This window comes from Paroedura picta, chromosome 12 (assembly GCF_049243985.1).
Source record: "Paroedura picta isolate Pp20150507F chromosome 12, Ppicta_v3.0, whole genome shotgun sequence".
Lineage (NCBI taxonomy): Eukaryota > Metazoa > Chordata > Lepidosauria > Squamata > Gekkonidae > Paroedura > Paroedura picta.
Genome location: NC_135380.1, coordinates 32,260,419 through 32,280,157, shown reverse-complemented (window position 1 = coordinate 32,280,157; position 19,739 = coordinate 32,260,419). Strand labels below are relative to the sequence as shown.

The 19,739-nt window shown below is 43.2% G+C and overlaps 1 protein-coding gene across 2 annotated transcripts in view; it reads left to right on the top strand.

Annotated features, from left to right (window-relative positions):
- The window catches only part of MAPKAP1 (MAPK associated protein 1), a 175,668-nt gene that overhangs the window by 13,426 nt on the left and 142,503 nt on the right, over positions 1-19,739 (top strand). For both annotated transcript variants that reach the window (XM_077305441.1, XM_077305440.1), the window contains exons 2-3: positions 9,392-9,716; positions 13,957-14,046. In XM_077305441.1, the coding sequence (XP_077161556.1) occupies positions 9,458-9,716; positions 13,957-14,046 (349 nt within the window). In that variant the 5' untranslated portion in view covers positions 9,392-9,457. The remainder of the gene's footprint in view (positions 1-9,391; positions 9,717-13,956; positions 14,047-19,739) is intronic.

The following is a 19,739-nucleotide window of genomic DNA, read 5'->3' as shown; positions in this document are numbered from 1 at the left end:
AATCTTATAAATACACAATTAACATGCCAGCATTTATATGACACATTGATGGGGCAGCAGTTATTTTTGATTGGGAGTTCGCAGGCCTTTGAGGTGCTTCAGGCTGTTGCTTATGGGAGCAAGTTCCTTGCTGCTTGTGAGGTTGAGTGGCTTCCTTCCTTTCTGCCCTCCAACACTTTGAAGAGTGACCCCATTGGCAGCCTGTAAATCAGTAACTGAGCACTTGCTGTGCCCACAGAGGTCTCCAGTTCCATCCCAGGCATGTCCAGTTAAAGAATCTCAGGCAGCAGCTGTTGGGCAAGACCTTTCTTTGTCTGAGGCTCTGGAGAGCTGCTGCCTATCAGAGAGACCAATGATACCACACAATGTTAGCCAGCTCCATGCGTCCCTGTGCTTCCATGGGACAATAAAAGGTAAAGGTATCCCCTGTGCAAGCACTGGGTCATGTCTAGTGTTTTCATGGCAGACTCAATACAGGGTGGTTTGCCAGTGCCTTCCCCAGTCATTACCATTTACCCTCCAGCAGCAAGCTGGGCACTCATTTTACCAACCTCGGAAGGATGGAAGGCTGAGTCAGCCTTGAGCTGGCTGCTGGGATTGAACTCCCAGCCTCATGGGCCGTGCTTTCAGACTGCATGACTGCTGCCTTACCACTCTGCGCCGCAAGAGGCTCTTCCATGGGACAATATACCCCAGATATTTTAATGCTGCCCTTAGAGTCTGAAGGGGTGTTACATTTCCTCCAGACAAGGAGGTCTGAAACATTAGGAAGACTCTCCATTCTCCTAGAACACAGTTTGAATCCAGTGACACCTTTATGACCAAAACGTTTATTTCTGGGTCTGAGCTTTCATGTGCAAGCATACCTCAGATATATTGAAATAGACTTTGCCAACCATTACATATTTGGGGGGGGGGGGTAGTTGCCAGGAAGGGCTAATTAGACTTAAGAGGCATAAGTAACTGAGTGATAAGTATAACTAAGTTAGATTAAAGCAGTTGGTAAGACCTGTGAATAGCAGCAAATTAGCATAGACAGATAATAAAATTAAAAAGTTCAAGTCCACTGGTACTTTTAAGACCAACAGTGTTTTATTCAAGGTATAAGTTTTCAGATATCGTGAAACAAAATTTCCCCAACTATTACATGTAGGGTAGAGAGATAGTGGGGGTTTAATTGCCAGGAGGGGTTAGTTGCATGCATAAGTAACTGGGTGAGATGGGATTAAGGCAGATAAAACCTATGAAGGTAGTAAATTAGCATACAGATACAAGGAAATGGCACTAAATTATATACAGATCTTGCCCCTTGAAAATCAACAAAAGTTAGTCTCTGGGTATAAGTGAGAACTGAGTGATTAAGCATTTGTAGTAAGATAAGAAATTGATTTCTTTGTAAAGACCAAGGGGAACCATTATCCTAAGTGTTGTAGTTACTTGTCCTTCAGCATCCTATTGTTCCAATATGTTTTTGAAATCCCTTTGTAATAGAACCACTACTCTTAGGTCTTCTGTGGAGTGCCTTAGGTGGAAATGTTCTCCTACAGGTCTCTCAATATACAAAGTTAGAAGATGAGCAAGTGAATGAGCCTGATATTGCTAGGTCTAATGTTTGCTTTGTCTGGGTGTATCTGGCAGCAAAGTTAGTATCTGGGTTTACTGCAAGCTCTGGTACCAGTGTCCATGTTCAAATTAGATATTGTAACATTGTAGGTGGGGAACTGTTTAAGATAGGGGGCTGTCTGTGGGCAAGATAAGGTTTACCTCTCAGTACCTGTGAAAGAGCCACTGTGAAGAGCCTCTTGTGGTGCAGAGTGGTAAGGCAGCAGTCATGCAGTCTGAAAGCGCTGCCCATGAGGCTGGTAGTTCAATCCCAGCAGCCGGCTCAAGGTTGACTCAGCCTTCCATCCTTCCGAGGTTGGTAAAATGAGTACCCAGCTTGCTGGGGGGTAAACGGTAATGACTGGGGAATGCACTGGCAAACCACCCCGTATTAAGTCTGCCATGAAAACGCTAGAGGGCGTCACCCCAAGGGTCAGACATGACTCGGTGCTTGCACAGGGGATACCTTTACCTTTACCTGTGAAAGAACTGTCATATGTGCAGTAGAGGCCAGAAGTCGATGGCGAAAAACTGTTTTGAATTGAGCTATATGTAAGGCAGCTGGATGTGTCTGCTAGTGGTGTTCTGTTATTGTGTCTTTGGGGTCTGTCTTGCAGCAGGTTTTCTATGGGTACCATTCTGGATTTATTAATCTGTTTCTTGACTTCATCTGGTGGATATTTTGGTTCCCAGAAGGTTTGTTCTGGATCCCTCGGGTAAAAATCTCCGTTTGAAGGCTTGGAACAGATTCAGCTGGAGCATAGGGTCTGGCTTTATACAATGGACTGATATGTTTAGGATGGTAGCTGGAGACTAATAGATAGGTTTGTCAGTCAGTAGATTTTCTGTATAAGGTGGTGTCTATGCTGTTCACAAGTCTTAACAACTGTATAATCTAATCTTAGCTACACTTACTGCTCAGTTACTACTGCACCTTGATTCTAATTAGCCTTTCCTGGGAACTAACACCCCCCTACACATGCGTACACACACACACACTCCTATATGTAATGGTTGACAAGGTCTGTTTCAGTGTATCTGAAGAAATGTGCATGTACATGGAAGCTTATCCGTATCCATTGTTGTTCCTCTATATATTTCTGAAACAGCCTAGGGGGTGGGACGTGTCCAGCTGTCCAAGTTGAAATAGGGCCAATCAGGGTACAACCAGCTTTGTCCTGATTGGCCTTGCCCCTGCAGCTCCCACCCTCCGGCCCTGGATTCTAACCTCTTTGCTCTCAGATGCCTCAGTGCCTGCAGCAGGTGAGAGGGCCTCGGGCAAAGGGTTGTGGTGGAGGGCTTGCTGACAAGGGCCTTGTGGCCTGCTAGGCTGGGCCTGCAGACAAGGGCATCCTAGCCTGCTACCTGCCTGCTAAGGAGCTCTGTCTGGGCCCTGCTAACGAGCTGCCCAGCCCCCGCCCCCGCCCCCGCCCGCCCCACTTGATTTGGCTGCGAGCAGCGACCCAAAGCCACCTTAAGCTGCCTGGCAAGGGGCCAGGGGAAGGGACCCTTTCAGGGGCCATTCTTAGGAACGGGCTTTGAAGCTAGTACCTTGAATAAAACTTTGTTGGTCTTAAAGGTGCCACGAGACACAAATTTGGTTCTTTTTCTTCAGACCAACATGGCTAGCCACCTGAATCATTCTCCTACAAGTTATTTGGGTTTGTTTGCTTCCCCAAAAGGTTTTGAGAGGAGAGGTTAGTTGATTGTCTTCCCTAGGCTCCCTGGTGAGTTGAGATTTGAACCCAGGATCTTCCAGATCTCAGCTTGTTCTATGCCACTGCACTGTTCTACCTCTCCAAAAGATGGGGGGGGGGGAGCACAACTGTGAGGTTTTGCAGTCAGCACGTTTCTGTCTACCTGACTGGCCAATCAACTGATGAAAAGACATTCTCTATAAAAAAGAAAACAAGCTGTTAATTGGCTGGCAGCCCTCATTCCAGCCAGTATGTTGATAGTGTTCTGATTTGGGGAGAGGTAGCGAGGCGAAGTCTGAACCCATCAGTCTGTAAAAATCCAATCCGGCATTCATATCCGGGCAGCTTTGCCGTCTGTGTCTGTAGAGCAGGTTTGTCACCCTTGAAATAAGGTGCTTTCAATAGCTTTCATCCACTTAATACAAATATTCATGATGCCTCACCACCAAGTCTATCGGGCCCTAGCAGGGGTTCACCAAGCAGTTGGGTCTCAGGGGGATTTAGGCATATTTAGAGGGAAATGGTGTGTGGCTTTGCAGTTCCCGAGACAAGCGCGCTCGCCGCTTTTCCCCCTCTTCTTCTCCATGGCTTTCATTTTACATCATGGCTCAATTTATAAGCTACTCACTATTTCTTTGGTAAAATATGCATCTTAGCCCCTTCTATTTCTTTGAACACATGAATATGGGAATCTGCCTCACTCTGAATCAGACCCATTGAAGTCAGCATCATCTAGTCAGCATCATCTAATCAGACTGGCAATGGCAGTGGTCTTTCTCCCCCCCCCCCCACCAACTGCCTGGTCCTTTTAACTGAAGGTGCTGTGGATTGAACCTGGGACCTCCTGCATGCCAAGCAGCCTCTCTACCACTGAACCTAGTGCCTTTTGTGGATTTGGATAGGAGTTGGGTAGGGGACATAGAAGTGAACAGGAGTATATTATAAATACTAGCAGAAAAGCCTGTTGTTTAAAAAGTATGGGCTCTAGCATCCATCCACACATACCCCTGGCAACACATTGGCAGGCTGCGGCAAAGCTGGTCCGGGAGGGGGCGAGCTCTGGCAGGCGTTCCCAATCAGGGAGGTGGAGGCAGTTAGGGGCAGACCATCCCTTACCTGATTGGTGCTCCGAGGCGAGTGACTCCCCAGGGGTCCAATCAGGTAGGTGATGAGCCCCAACTCCTCCCACCATCTCTCTCCAACTTTATTTATAGTACAGATAAAGATGGCTTTTGTGGAATTTGTGACAGTAAAGCAGTAATGGATGTATGAAACTGCTTTTAACTAAGCCAGTTCATTAGCTCCCCCCACCTCCCGTCACCAAGCTCTGACTGGCAATTGCTTTCTGTGGTCTCATGCAGTAAAAGGACCTTCCCTATGCTTGAGACCATTTTAGACAAGTCAGAGGTTGAATCTTGTACATTCTACATGCAAAGCAATTTTAGTGTGATGCAGCTGTTTGATCCCCCATAACACTCTAGTACAACGTATTCAACACTAAGGTTGCCTTCTACTGAGCCCATTGGTTTTTTCCAACTTAATATTTTCTCTCCGGGGCCTTTGCCTGATAAAACTTGTTCTCTACACATTTTGAACCAGGGAGTGCACCTAGCATGGTCTACACAAAAATCATGTGCTCTGCAGCTGAGCTCCCCACATTTGCAACTTAGAAATACTATTCGTCTGACCTTCTTCTGAAATCGGCGATACTTTCTGCATATAAACCGGGTACTGTACCATTGTTCTCTTCCAGACAGCCCAAGTCTGCAGGAAAAAAGCTGGAGTCTCTGAGCATGTACAAACTGAAGCATTTTACATAATTTGAACCTTTTACTATTTTGCATTATTTTGGTTTGATTTCACTGGTTGAAGTAAGAGGCTGAGAGCTCTGCTGGACACCGGAATCCCCTCACCTTCTTCTGTTACCCCTCTAGTATCTGATGTTTCTGGATTTTGTTTTTGTTTTTAAACTTCCCTCTAACTGCTAGGTTTACCTTTGCTATGATTCAGTTGTTCCTGATGATGTTTTGATGTTTTTGCTTAGGAGTTTTTGCTGGTTTATTTTTTTGTTGTTACATTGTAGCTTTCCAATTCAGATCTGCTGGTGTTTGCATTTTGTACCGCCAGTAAGCCTCTCCAGGAACTGTTTTAAAGGAAGGGTAAGCTAACAGTTTCTCAAATTAATAAATGAAAGCAAGGCAATCAAAGCACATGAGGGTGTGATCACATGTATATGTCTCTTTGAGAATCTCTCCGTATCACACTTTTTAAATGCCCATGCTTCTCCCCTTCCTTCCTGTTTAGTTAGTACTAAAACATCCAGCTTGGCTCAGTCTTCGGAAGCTTCTTGGTCTGGGTGTGCTCTGCAAGTGTTAAAACACTTGGGTTCAAATTGTGTGCGTTTGTGGTTAAAGGTCGGGGGTGACCTTAGTTGCCAAACATTAAACATCTGCTAATGACTTGCCCTGGGACAACAGTCTCACCTTCTCTTTTTACATTAAAGCAATTACAGCTGAGTGAAAGAAACTGGACTTTCACGAGGACTGGATGCTCATTCAGGCTCGAGGAAAGAATGTGGCTTTAGTCTCAACACCTTCATTCTCAGATCTAATTAGCACAGAGGGCCCAGGGATCACTTTGCTCCTCCAGAGGAGTCCTAGGTGGATGAAGAAATACTGCCAAGTGTGTCACTGCTCTAACTGGCTCTCCTTTCCTCTTTCTTTCCTCTTTTATGGTTTCTATGCCAGCTTCTCAGCGATAAGACATGAAGGTGGAAGCAGATGGTGTGAACAGTATAGTTTAGGATGATAATAAGTGGTGGGGTGGGAGAGAATGGTAGGAAGAGAGCTGGAAAAGTAGTATAGGTGCTAGACTAGCAAGGGTGGGGAAACCGAGATCCATGGGGGGGGGTTCCAATTCTCCCCCTCCCCAAGCAAGTCTTCCAGCTGTTGGTAGATAGCAACCTGTCCAAAGCCTTTCTGTTCAGTGGCACACTTCCCACGGAACTTGCTGTCAGCCAACTAATTTTTCGGTAAAAGAGCAAAGCTTGGTTTACACATGCAGGAGGATGTGGTGATGAAATACTGAACTTTAAATGATTGTACCAACACAAACACACAGGAATAGACTATGTTAAATGCGGTTTCTCTCTATATAAAAATCACTACATAGGGAACTAGTAGCACAGGAAACAGGCTAACTAAAGCTGCTTCCCCCAGTATGCTGACTTGCTACTGTATGGGATTGTTTACATGCAGCAATGTGGGGTTTGGATGGAAAATCCAAATTGGAAAATGGCGTGATTCACATTCAAATTTAAAAACTTAGTATTTAAATAATGTTAGCAAAAGAAGGCAATTGCACCATGTACTAAAGCCTAGGATTTGCCCATGCATCATGTCCCACATTTGGCTGAACTAAAATGACTGATTTGCAGGACTGTAGCCCTACTATACATAACTGCTACTATACATAATTATATGTACATATGAGAGAGAAATTCCCCCCCCCCCAATTTTTTCACTTTTTAGAAAAATTTCCTTTCGAGGTCACTGTTTCCATGGGAAAATGTTCAGAACCTGTATTCCTCACCTACGGTGTAGAGTGCAGCAGTTCATTTTACTTAATTCTCCTGCATGTGTGTACGCCTGGCTCTAAACCTTCCTTTTTAGGCCTTGTTCTCACAAACATCAGGTGAGGAGGTAAGCTGGACACTGGCCTGTACCACATTAGACTGCAGATGAGGGGTCATATGGTATAACACTTTTTTGTGGAAAAAAATTCACCCCCACACACAGAAAACCAGCATCTCAGAGAAAAGGCTAGTTTTAAACCACTTCCCCAGATTTCTGTTTGTCTTTGCAGGGATTTAGGGGGATGGGGGAGGTACCTAACTCAGTATTGTCAACTCTGATTTGACTGCAGCTTTCCAAAGAACCAACTTTCTCCCTGCCTGTTAACTGAGATAATTCAACTAATGGTGGCAAAGATTAAACCTGGGATGTACTACATGCAAAGTGACTTTCATAATGCAGTTCCAAGATTCCCCATGGCCCTCTGGTACATCCAGTAGTGTAGGGGTAGTCAACCTGTGGTCCTCCAGATGTTCATGGACTACAATTCTCATGGGAATTGTAGTCCATGAACATCTGGAGGACCACAGGTTGACTACCCCTGCAGTAGAGTTCTAATCCAGACTTATATTGAGCTAGACCACTGTTGCACGTAGTTCAGTATGCTTTCCTCTGACTGGGTGGTGACTCTCAAAGTCACCTGAAAAAGCATGTTCTAAGTATCTTTTACTTAAGGTGCCAGAGATGGAAACTGGAGTATTCTGTATTGAAATCATGTCCTCTGCAATCAGACTGCAGTCCTTCCTTGGACCTAGAAATCTTGCATTTTGTTTGTGCTCAGATTCTTTAGGTGAATATTTCAGTCAAGAAACTTCAGCACTTAAAACAGATACTCTGTTAGACCGTTTATGCACTGGGAACTTCACTGCCCCAGCTCCCATGCAGGAGCACAAATCAGGGGCAGATGAAGTGCACCAAGCCAAATGCTCCACCTTGTGGGTGCAGGAAGAGGTGAGGCAACCTGCCACAACTTAAACTCCAGCCTGCAGCTTGGCATGAAACCTCCAGTGCATAAACCGTCTTACTAATACACACAATTATACGAATTCCCACTTGCAAACTGAAATGATAAACCTTAAAACCAGGTTTGCCCAATAGTACTTTTCCAGAATCCCATGTAGAGAAAGCTTGCTACTTTATTATCCTTTAGCAGGAGGTCAGGCATTGTACCCATGACCTCCGCACTGAAAAGCAGGTGCTGTACCACTGAGCCAAGGGCCTTCCTCAGTTGTCAATGCTCAAAATGTACAGTCTATGTGCAAGATATTGAAAACTTGGTGGTGGTTGTTTTCTTTAGAGCCCCCCTCCAGCCTCAGGCCAAGAACAGAAGTCAAGCATAAAACAAAATTTGTATGTTTGCAGACTTGTGGCAGTTCTTTTTTTTTAACCCAAAACAGTAAAGCAAAGGGGAATACACAACCCAAATTAAATTAACAGTTTCTTTCACAGATATTGATACGTGACAGATATGACATGGTATATTAATTGAACTGGTCATTTTTGTAAACACATGCACAATTTGTCCTTTATTTCAGTTTTTCTTGGGCTTGTTGGCAGCACAGAGTGTTTTTAAGAGATCTGAGGTTGTTTTGACGTGTGAGTCCTTGAAAGGTGTTCTGTGCATCTGGTTTAATTATTAAACTTCTAAATTATTAGATTTCCCCCTTCTATTTAAGTTCTAACTTACTTTTTATTTCTATCATTAATATAAAGTAGTGCTTATAAAGAAGAAAACTGTACACTTAATAAACATTACAATATTGGTTTCAGCACAGTGTTAGAACATGATTAAAAAGTTAATTAAGAATTACAAAGGGCAACATTAAATCACCATTTAGACATTACTTTAATATTTGTTAATATACTGTTAATAACACTGCTGATAAGACCCAGGATTTTATAAGGCACATTTGAGACAGTGCTCAGACAATGGGTCTTAAGACATTGTTGAAGCCACTCAAAACAACCATCAATAATAACATTGCTAGGAATAGTGTGGCATATATTTTGCATTCATCATGTAAAAATGATTCCCCCAGTCTAGTGTGTCTCCACGTGCCTGGATGCACACAAAGCAAACCACAAAGACGATAGCTATGACAGTTAAATGGAATCTCCATGTTTAGATGTAGTATGTCTCTGATTACCAGATAGTAGATAAATCCAGATAGAAGTTTTCACTAATGGAAGACACTTGTTTCAGTTTGGACAGAACATACATGCCTCTCTCTTCTCACAGCAGCAGCTCAGCATTATCCCTGAAATGCTGCACCTGGGGTCAGATTACCTTTGGGGTGCAGATGACCTTTGGGAATGGAATGAGATGCAAATTGGGGATCTGTAGCACGAAGAGAGAACTACGTTCAAAGGAGGGAGGGTGGTCAACACCATTAGTTGACCTCCATAAAGATATGCAGACACACTTCTTGATTTTCCTATGTGTTATGCTGTTGTTTTTAGGCATGCGTATAGCTCAGCATGGAGCAGAGAAGATAGTAGGAGAAGGTGGAAGACTTCCCGAACAGGATGGCCTTCTTGGACAACCCAACCATTATCCTGGCTCATATCCGACAGTCGCATGTGACCAGCGATGACACGGGGATGTGCGAAATGGTTCTGATAGACCACGACGTCGACTTGGAGAAATTCCAGCCCTCTTCAGCCAATGGGGACAGTGGCTCAGAAACACAGGGCAGCAATGGCGAGTCTCAGGGTTACGTATACTCCCAATCAGTCGACATTACCTCAAGCTGGGATTTTGGCATCAGAAGGCGATCGAACACAGGTGAGCCTGTCATGAGTTTGAACCAGGAGCTTCAGAGTCAGGAACTCAACCCAGGACTGCGTATGTTGAGAGTACAGAATTCAAGTGGAGTGTGTACTATTTATCCCTGAGAGTGGTAGGCAGTTTGAAGCTTCTGAACTGAAGGGAGGGGAGAGAAAGGAGGATAAAGGCAACAAGCACTGCATAAATGGAGTTTTTAGGATACCAAGACATATGAAGAAAGGTTGGGGGAGCTTGGTCTGTTTAGCCTAGAGAGGAGATGACTGAGAGGGGATCTGATAACCATCTTCAAGTATTTAAAAGGCTGCCATAAGGGGGATAGAGCAGATTTGTTCTCTCTTGCCCCAGAGGGACAGACCAGAATGAATGGGATGAAATTAATTCAAAAGAAATTCCATCTAAACATCTGGAAGAAGTTCCTGACAGGTAGAGCAGTTTCTCAGTGGAACATGCTTCCTCAGGAGGTGGTGGGTTCTCCATCCTTGGAAATTTTTTAACAGAGGCTAGATAGCCATCTGACGGAGAGGCTGATTCTGTGAAGGCAAAGGGGTGGCAGGTTACAGTAGATGAGCGATTGGGATGTGAGTATCCTGCATAGGTCATCTAATCCAACCCCCTGTGTCCCTTCCAACTCTATGATTCTATGATTCTATGAATAAAATCCCATATCTGGCATCTTAGTCCCATATAATTCCCTCCCACTGCCGAACCCATAGCCATTACACAACACACACCATACTTGGAGAGGACCTCTCCTGCCCCAGATGGTTTGGCATCTCAAGTGCCTCTTTGGGAGGGATCCGATCTTCCATAGCCTAGCCTTAACTAAATGTCTGATGGAAGAGCTCCATCTTGCAGGCCCTGCAGAACTATGATAGCTCTGTCAGGGCCCTCAGCTCTTCCGGGAGCTCATTCCACCGGCCAGGGCCAGGGCCAGGTGCACCTCCCATAGGCCAAGAACAACAAGCAGATTCAAACTTGTAGAGCGGAGGGCCATGCGGGGGCCATAAGCAGACAGGCGGTTCCTTAAATATACAGGACCAAGACCATAGATGTCCTTGAAGGTAAGAAGAAGAGTTGGTTCTTATATGCCGCTTTTTTCTACCCGAAGGAGGCTCAGAGCGGCTTACAGTCGCCTTCCCATTCCTCTCCCCACAACAGACACCCTATGGGGTGGGTGAGCCTGAGAGAGCCCTGATGTTACTGTTTGATCAGAACAGCTTTATCAGTGCTGTGACGAGCCCAAGGTCACCCAGTTGGCTGTATGTGGGGGAGTGCAGAATCGAACCAGGCATGCCTGATTAGAAGTCCAGACTCCTAACCACTACACCAAACTGGCTCTCCATACCAGCATATCCTAGTGGTGATAATATCCCCCTCCCCTTCCCACTCAACATATAGCATTTTGCCTCGATGGTTAATGAGGAGCAACCTCATTGTCTACGGGAGGGGCCCTAGACTAGGCTTGCCCTGTCCTCAACCAAAGACCTGGTGGAAGAGTTCCTTTTTGCAGGCCCTGCAGAACTGTGACAGCTCTGTCAGGGCCCTCCCTTCTGGGGGCAGTGGCGGATGGCGGTGGCGGCTGCAAGCAGCAACGACTGGTGGCCGCAAGCGGGGGTGACCAGTGGCGGTGGGGCAGTGGTGGCGAGGTGGCAGTGGCAGGCAGCAGCAGGCAGTGGTGGTGGGTAGCGGGTGCAATGACCACCTCCACACTGCCCGACCGTTGTGCGCATGCGCACGTGTGCGTGCTCACACAAGCTCGCTGCCCACATGCATGTGTACACAGCCTGCGCGCTTGCATGTGTAACTGTCTGACAGTTACTCTTGTGTAGTAGAGTCCACTACCTTGCTGTATCCCACATCATTCACAAGTCTTCCTCGGTCCCCAGATTAGCTTTTCAGCCACAGTAAGCTGTGAGCACCTTAGCAGATTTCAGGAAGGAGACTCTGTGATTTGTAATTCATCTCCATCATCAATAGCTGACCCGTTTAGTTTTCAAAAAATTCTGTGGTAGAGGCTCCAATCTTTTTGTGTTCAGTGGGTGGTTTAGAAACCTCTCTTTCACTTTCTCGCTCCCACTCTGGCCTGGACAGTGATTTACTGCTGGACCCTCTATCGTATGCACACATGGTCTCCCCTAAGGTCTTCATAATAAGCAAAAGATTGGAAGGAATTTTGTTTCTGTTTTCTTATCAGTAATATAGACAGCTAAATTTTTACATTTCAGAGGTGGTACAACACCACCTAGAGCTCAGAAGGAAATTCTGCTGAAATAAGCAGCAATTGCCCAATTATGATTAGGAAACAGTGTTTTAAGAAAACCTAAAGTAACCTAAAGCTGTCATTAAAAATGCTTGTGGGAGGGGGAAGTACAGCTCCCCACCCGTTTACTACAACTAAGCACAAAGACAAAAGCTTGCCGTGAATAAGCCTGGGACTCACTTGTGTGACCCAACCTCCCTTCTCCTGCAGTGACATAATTGGCTATTGCTCTGTAAGTAGCAAACCATAGTTTACCGTTGAATCCAAGCTAGTTGACTGACCTGCATTTCCCCTGAAATTTGGGATTCTACACTCAGTCACTGTTCAGTATCTTTGTTTTCAGGGTAAGTGCAAATCATAAGTGGCCATTTCAGATGCAGCACAGACATCAAAGTAATTGTTTCATGACAGGAGAGAGATGGTGAGCTCCACATTCCTTGCCTCTTTCTCGTAGTGGCAGATATCTTGACCCCACTCTGTACTTTAGTGTGGTACAACTTGAACTTGGTTATTCCTGAAGCACAGAGCCATAGTAGAAGTAACACTGAGTCCTTTTCACTTGAGATGGAAAAGTAATTTTCAATATTAATTGTATGGTGCTTTAGAGCAGCCTTTTTGGACTAGAAAGCAAGTTTGCAAGATGGAGGCTTCCTTCCCCCCTCCCCGCATGTATCCACTTTATTATCTTTCTGTGCAGGATGAGCAGATACACAGGTCAGGCCATAGGGCTCTGGAATCCTTTAACGGTTGCATAGAAAAGAGAAATTCAGGAGGTGCAGTTTTCCAGGCAGGAATGAGAAAGTGGTACACCTCCTGAACCCCCATCTGCTGTGCAGCGATTAGAGACACAGGAATCCCACTGTCTGCCTTTACATCCAGTATTTCTTTGCTTTCTGTTACAGTATCCTGACAGATAGCCTTTCTTAAGCATGTTTCTTAAGCAAGTTTATTCAGTTGTAAGTGTCTCTAGTTTCACGTTGGTCTTTGGCTTGTTGTGTGTGTGCTTATGATCTCATTTCTTGCTTAAGATTGCTTAGTTTATCAATCAGTCTTTCTTTTATGCGCACACAAAAATATAAATCTCATTTCCTCTGGCCGTTACATTCTCTTCCTACCTTTTATTCCTCATAGCTGGTGTGCCAGTTTCTAGCAGTCTCCTGCCTTTTAAGGCAGTCTTCCTTATCAGGTTAACTGACATTTTTTTTTGTCTCCCAAAATAAATCTGACATTAAAACAGAGGGAGAATTTAAGGATCCAGAGAAGATCCAGTCTTTCAGATGCCAATATTTCACCTATGTAAGCGTGTCCTGTTCAGGGATGTAGAGTCGAAAGATATGTAAAGAGGAAATGCTGTTCATTTTTAAAGATATGACTAATGTTTGTGAAGATACAAATCATTTATTTTTACTACCTATAAACTGTTTCGGCACACCGAAGAAAAAGCGATGCTAATTTATATAGCGTTGACATTTTATAATTTTCATGATTTTTTTAGATAAAGGATTTTATATTTAAAACTTTAATAGTCTAGTCTGAGTTCATTTATCTTTAATTTTTGAAACAGGGAGAGTAATTCATAACAGTAATTTTATTCCTGTAATGTAATATTCACTTCAGTTCATTTGTGCATTAAAATTCCTTCAAGACCGTTATTAATGATTTATATAATGAAATGTCATATTAATCACAGAAGTTTTCACATTTTATTATTCTCTTCCATGTTAATACTATCTTTATGATCTCTATTAATGTTTTATATCCTCTAATTTCAATTATAAATCAAGAACATTTTCATGTTTTTGTTGGTATTTGCTTTTCAGGGGTGCCACCTTTAAAATTTTATTACTCTCGTTTCCCCCCCCCCCAACATACACGCGCTGTATAAAACATCTTTATTCATAGAAAGGTAGTTAATTATGTCTTTGTTTATAGTAAACTTTCATTGACAAACTTATCGTTATAATATTTCTTTTCAAGCTCAGAGACTAGAACGGCTTCGAAAAGAAAGACAGAATCAGATAAAATGCAAAAATGTGCAATGGAAGGAGAAAAACACATCCTACTCAGGTAAAAAATAAAGAAAAATACTATTCTTAATGATTTGCCAGGCTTTAATATTGCAGTGGTTGTTTCATTTACAAAAGCATTGGTTTGTAAAATTTCATGTGACACCCACAGTTGCCGCAGTTGCACAGGGCAGAAAAAAATGGGGTGAGGGGTCACATTTATAGGCATTTCTTCAGATCACTTTCATAATGTGGTTGGTGGAACCCTCAGTAAATTATGTGACTTGTGATGTCGGAATTCACAAACCATAATTTGTTGATAGATTCAGGTGGGTAACCGTGTGAATCTGAAGCAATAGAATTAAGTTAACCTTTAAGGCCAACAAAGTTTAATTCTCAGTAGTTTATACCCAAATTGAATTTTCTTGGTTTTAAAGATGCTACTGAATTCAAAGTTTGTTCCACAATGTTTGTTTGTTTGTTTATTATATTTATATACCGCCGTCCACTGACCCACTCTTGTGGTTTCCTGGTCACGGAGACAGCAGTATAAGAAAGGTATAAAAAGAATGCTTTCTCTCTTGGGGAGGCAAAGAGATGGGCAGAAGCAGGCAAAGTGTGGTTTATGCACAAGCTAGGGTTTGTTACAGGTCGACTAACCATAATTTGTTACAAAAAATGCTTTGTTATGAATTCTGCATATAGCCTAATTTTCTCATGTTTAAATTTTTGTTTCAAGAATTTTGCTATCCATATTTATTCCCAGCAGGTGCAATGCAGTTTAATTTTCCAAGTTAGCTGGGTGTGTCAGAATCCAAATCATACTGTGCTGGAAGTGTAGTGTTTTGTGTTAATGTTTACTTTGTGTTTTCAAAGGAAGGGTTCAGCAAAGGTTAACAATCCTGGAACACCTGTTCCACACAATCAGTTAGATTAGGCTTTATTCAACGCATAGTTGAAGGGATAAAATGGAGGTCATTGTAAGATAAAAGATGGGGAAAAACTAGGACTCTCAATTAATCTCTCATGTGGGATGCTGGAATTTCAATCAAGATTTCTTGTGTCTTCTCAGCTGCCTAGATTTTTAACATTTACAAAGTCTATAAAATTCATACTATGGTTGGGTTCCACAGAATGACTGACGTTTCTGGAATTGGCTTGTGCTAAATCTTTTTCATTTTATTTTGTTACAGCTGTATCTTTCCAGAGAACTCAGGTCAATGCATGTGGTGCTACATCATTTTTACACAAATGGGGAAGAGAATGGTGGTGTTACATCATTTTTAGCTTAAAATGACCATGACAAGTAGGCTAGGAGGAGAGAGAGTTAATATCCCAAGGACATCAAGGGAAACTTGATGCATCAGGGTGGAGCTAAATGGAACATGGGAGATTCCTGAATATGGCTTCTTGTTTGAGTTCTTCAAAACCTTACAACCACCTTAGCCAAATAATGGTCTCTCCCTGAAATAAGCCTATGCGTGGTGGCAGCTAGATGTACAACACTTCTCCACTCCCAGAAAGTGTTCAGAAAACACTGCTTCTAAAAACCAAAGCCAAAATGCTACAGTCTGTTTTTTTCATGTCTCATTTTATACATATTGATGATGATACTGTTCTGCTATTGAGCTGCTCCTATTTCATGGAAAGTGGCATAGAATCTTTAAAGTAAATGAAATCTAACTATGTGCAGCCCCTTGAGGTTGCTTCGAAGATCAGGGAAGTGTTGCTGAAAAGGAGTGTTTTGTCTTTTGCTCCTATGCCATTCCCCAGTGTAAATGCTTCTCCTTCCATGCTTCCTCACACACACATACACACACTGTTTCAAAACTGCTCATGAGTAATGTCTGTTTGAGTTTTGATGACAAAATCAAACCTCACTTTCCCAGCGCCAATCCAGCTCTGAAACCTCTACACAGATCTAGTTTCTGATTATTTTTCCAAATGTGAGCAGCTGATTTCCTATAATATTACAGATTGGATTGGATCCCCCAAGTATATTCCACTAACAGCACCAGTTTCCTCTGGATCCTAAGGATCTTTCTGCTGGTGCATCAGTGGAATGTATCTGTGGGACCCAACCCGATGGTTCTGAAACGCCTATTAAAAATGTATTGCCATGAACAGAATGAGAAGAAGGTGCTGGTTGACAGAGCACACCTCTAAAGCCCTCTCAAACCTCATAAAATCTCTTTCAATTTTCTTTGGCTCTTGCCCAGTGTTTCCTAGTTCAGACAACAGGCTGCTTCTTCCTGTTCATCTAACCTGCGAAAGTCTCTTGGATTCTTTTCGGTATGCACTTGCAAATCAGTGTACACTTCTCTCCAACCCAGGAGCCACCTAATCTACTTTTTTTCTTTAAGCCCTGTATATTTCAGTTGCTTTTCACAGAACTGTCTGTCCTTTGTAATATCTTTTTCGCAAAGGGAATGGATGGAGGGGTTTGCAGAATTACAAACATAGTTGTTTTAATCCCCATGGGCACATGGTCTTGAATTCTTCTCTTAACACACCAAAGATTGAGCAAATTGAAAATTAGAATAAAATACAGTTATTTATTATCTAGTCCACATAAATAGGATTAAAAATTACAAGGAAAAATATCATTAAAAACATAAATCCATATTTACAGAAACCTATGAAATGTTTCACGTAGCATTCCCAAGAGTAATATCAATGGTTACACATGTTATGACCAATGACCAAACACATTTCCACATTTCCAGAGTCTTCTTCAGTGATCAAGTAAATAATGCACACACAAAAACTCTTTCAACTTTCAAAATATAATAAAGGCCAGGCAGGTAGTACTTGTGTCATAAAAAGTGAAGCCCCAAACAATATATCTGTAATTCAATTCTCAGAGAATACGGAGTTCCCAGTCAGAAATCATAGTGGCTAAATGTGTAGTACACACAATACATAAAATGCTTCTTAAAAAATTGCCTCGTTTGTATCCTGCCCTTCATCTAAGCACCTCAAGGCAGCACGGACAAGGATGGTTGAGGAGCAGGAATCCACCAGTCTTCAAATTGCTTTTTTCTGTGATAGGTTACTGGGAAAATAAGCTAGAGCAGTGGTCCCCAACCTTTTTATTACCGGGGACCACTCAACGCTTGACACTCAACGCTTGACTACCCCCCGGGGGGGGGGGGTAGTTTACTCTTCTGCTCTCAACCGCTGCCCTAACGCTCTGTTCGCTATGGTAATGTTTAAACATCCCTCCAAAATAAGATACAGACACACCACAACAATGAACATAAGGAACATTTTATTTTCATGGAAATTTTAACTCATGACAATGACAAATCAATGGGAACCCTGAGCTTGTTTCTCTGCAACGAGATAGTCCCATCTGGGAGTGATGGGAGACAATGACACCCTAAGTGTGTTGTAAAGGGCCGGGGGGGGGGAGAGAAGGCGTCCTTCGCAGCCCACTTCCAATTAGTCGATGGACCACATGTGATCTACCGCCCACAGGTTGGGGATCGCTAAGCTAGAGCATTCCAGAGACAACAAAATGTCTTGGAGTAACTCCATCAATTTGGATTAAGCAGTGGCTACTCCTGAATAAGGATGGTAAAGTCTTCTGCTTTAAGCTGGGATTTTGTTTGGGTAGCAACAGTATTTAATAGTTCTAGCTCTGATTCCTGTCCATCATTTCTGTCACCCATCTCTGGCTAGGCAGCTTGGGTGACTCTGGTTTATTCTTCATGACCACCTGACAATGCATTCTGTTAGGGCTGATGCTGACTTCTGGCAAACCGTGATTTGCAAATCAGGCATTCAGAATTTCTCCCCCTTTCTCCCAAGCTAATTCACCCCTTGCTTCCCTTGGTAGCTTCAACCATGGTGTCACCTCATGTGCCTCAACCATAGTTAATGCTAATTAGTTTTCCTCAATATTTGAAAAGATGGGCTTAGATCCATCTGAAAGTTTCTATGGAGGGAAGAGATTTCAGTCCACGTCCCCCCACCTTCTATTCCCAAATGCTGTTCCAATATAGAGGTTTTGAGGCAGGAGAGGGAGTGGTAAGAATCCCCTATCCATGTGGAAATTCTCCAAATGCATTCAACCCATAGTGGGAAGCATGTCTGCAAACCATGGCTATGGGGGAACCCTAGGTAGCATTATCCACAGTTAGAGACACGTATAATTCAAAATCACAATTAACAGGAAGGGTGCAAACAAACCCTAACTCTCAGTTTGCAAACCTTGGTTTGCAATGAGTAAGTGGGTCATCGTACTGCACAGTAGTTGACACAGGCAGTGCAAGTAAGCTTAGAATACTGGCGATTTTTTCAGCCCTTCTCTCTCCTCCCTGGTCTGTGCTGTTGTCCCAAGTGGTCATAGAATTACGCAAGGTTTTAATTCGAGTGAAAAAAGCGCCACCAAAGCAGATGCCACGCTAAACAGCAGCGGCAAACTCTGGAGATATTCTCGAGATCTGTGCCAGCTGAGGAGACAATAAAGCGACACCTCCCCAGAGTTTGCCTAGGAACAAAACTACATATTGAAACACTCACTCCATGTGGTCAAGCCAGTGAAATGCATGCCTGGAACCCCAGGGGACACAATGCTTTCCAAAAAGGCACAAGAAAGAACTCTGTGCAGTGCCAGCAAGAACATAATTACAAATGAGGGTTTTTTTGTCTTTAAAATAAGCGTAATAGCAGGAACAAAGCCTGTCATATACCTACATGCATAATACCATATTGCTCTTACAGTAAGGAGGGAGAATTTAATTGTACTCTTCTGAGTTAACCCGTATCTTGCACGACCCTACTGGGTATCTCTGGGTTGTTTTATTTTCCCAGGTGCCTGCACCTGCGCTTCCCCCCTCTCAGTAGGCAGGCAGGTCTGCTGGCTCAAAAATTTAGCAGAAGACATGACTAAGTTGCAGCCTGACAAGTTTTCATTTGGCAGTTTAACAAATGAAGCCCTCCCACACACACACAATGCCAGCTTTGGAAGTCCCCATTCAATCTGCCTCTGCAGCAGTTCCAATCCTCAGAGGGGCAGCGTGTAAATCTTTGGGACGTGCACCAATCCAGGCAGGCAGAGGAAGAGCAGAGCTGGGAGCTGAGGGCAAGCAGAGTGGATGCTGATCCACCAGCAGTGATTGATGGAGTTTGGGGGCAACTTGCTCCTGGAGCAGATGTAGCACAAAACCCAACCAGATTCAGAAAAGAGAGAGCCTTTATTGCTAATAGGCAAAAACGCTACAGGTTTCAAACTGTATCTTGTTTTTGTTTTTTTAAGTGCCCTTGTAAAGTAATCAGAATTCTCCCACTGCCACCAAACCTCTTAAGTTTTTTCCTCTGTTGTTTGTCTTTGTTGCATTTCATTGCTTGTTGTACTCATATTGTCTTTTGGCAGTTAAGCGAAAGCATTTCTCTTTATCAAAGCCTATCACTGAAAATCTCTCTGATTTTACGGTCTGTTTTTAGACTTGGGATTGACCTATGGATATCATTTTAGGCTACTGAATGCCATTTTAACAGTTTTATAGTTGGTTTTTAATGCTGGGTGATACGGTGGTTGCTTTTCTGATTTTATTATATTAATGTTTACCTCAAGAGGTGCCATATATACCCTCTAAATAATTTTTGGTGAAAAATTATATGATGCTTTTTCAGCCCAGCAAGTGGGTTTGCAATTAATATAACAAGTAACAGCAATTAAGTTGTTAATTTCCCAGTCCTGCTCCCCTCCCCTTTTTAGTGGACGCTGTACTTGTGCCTATACAGGTC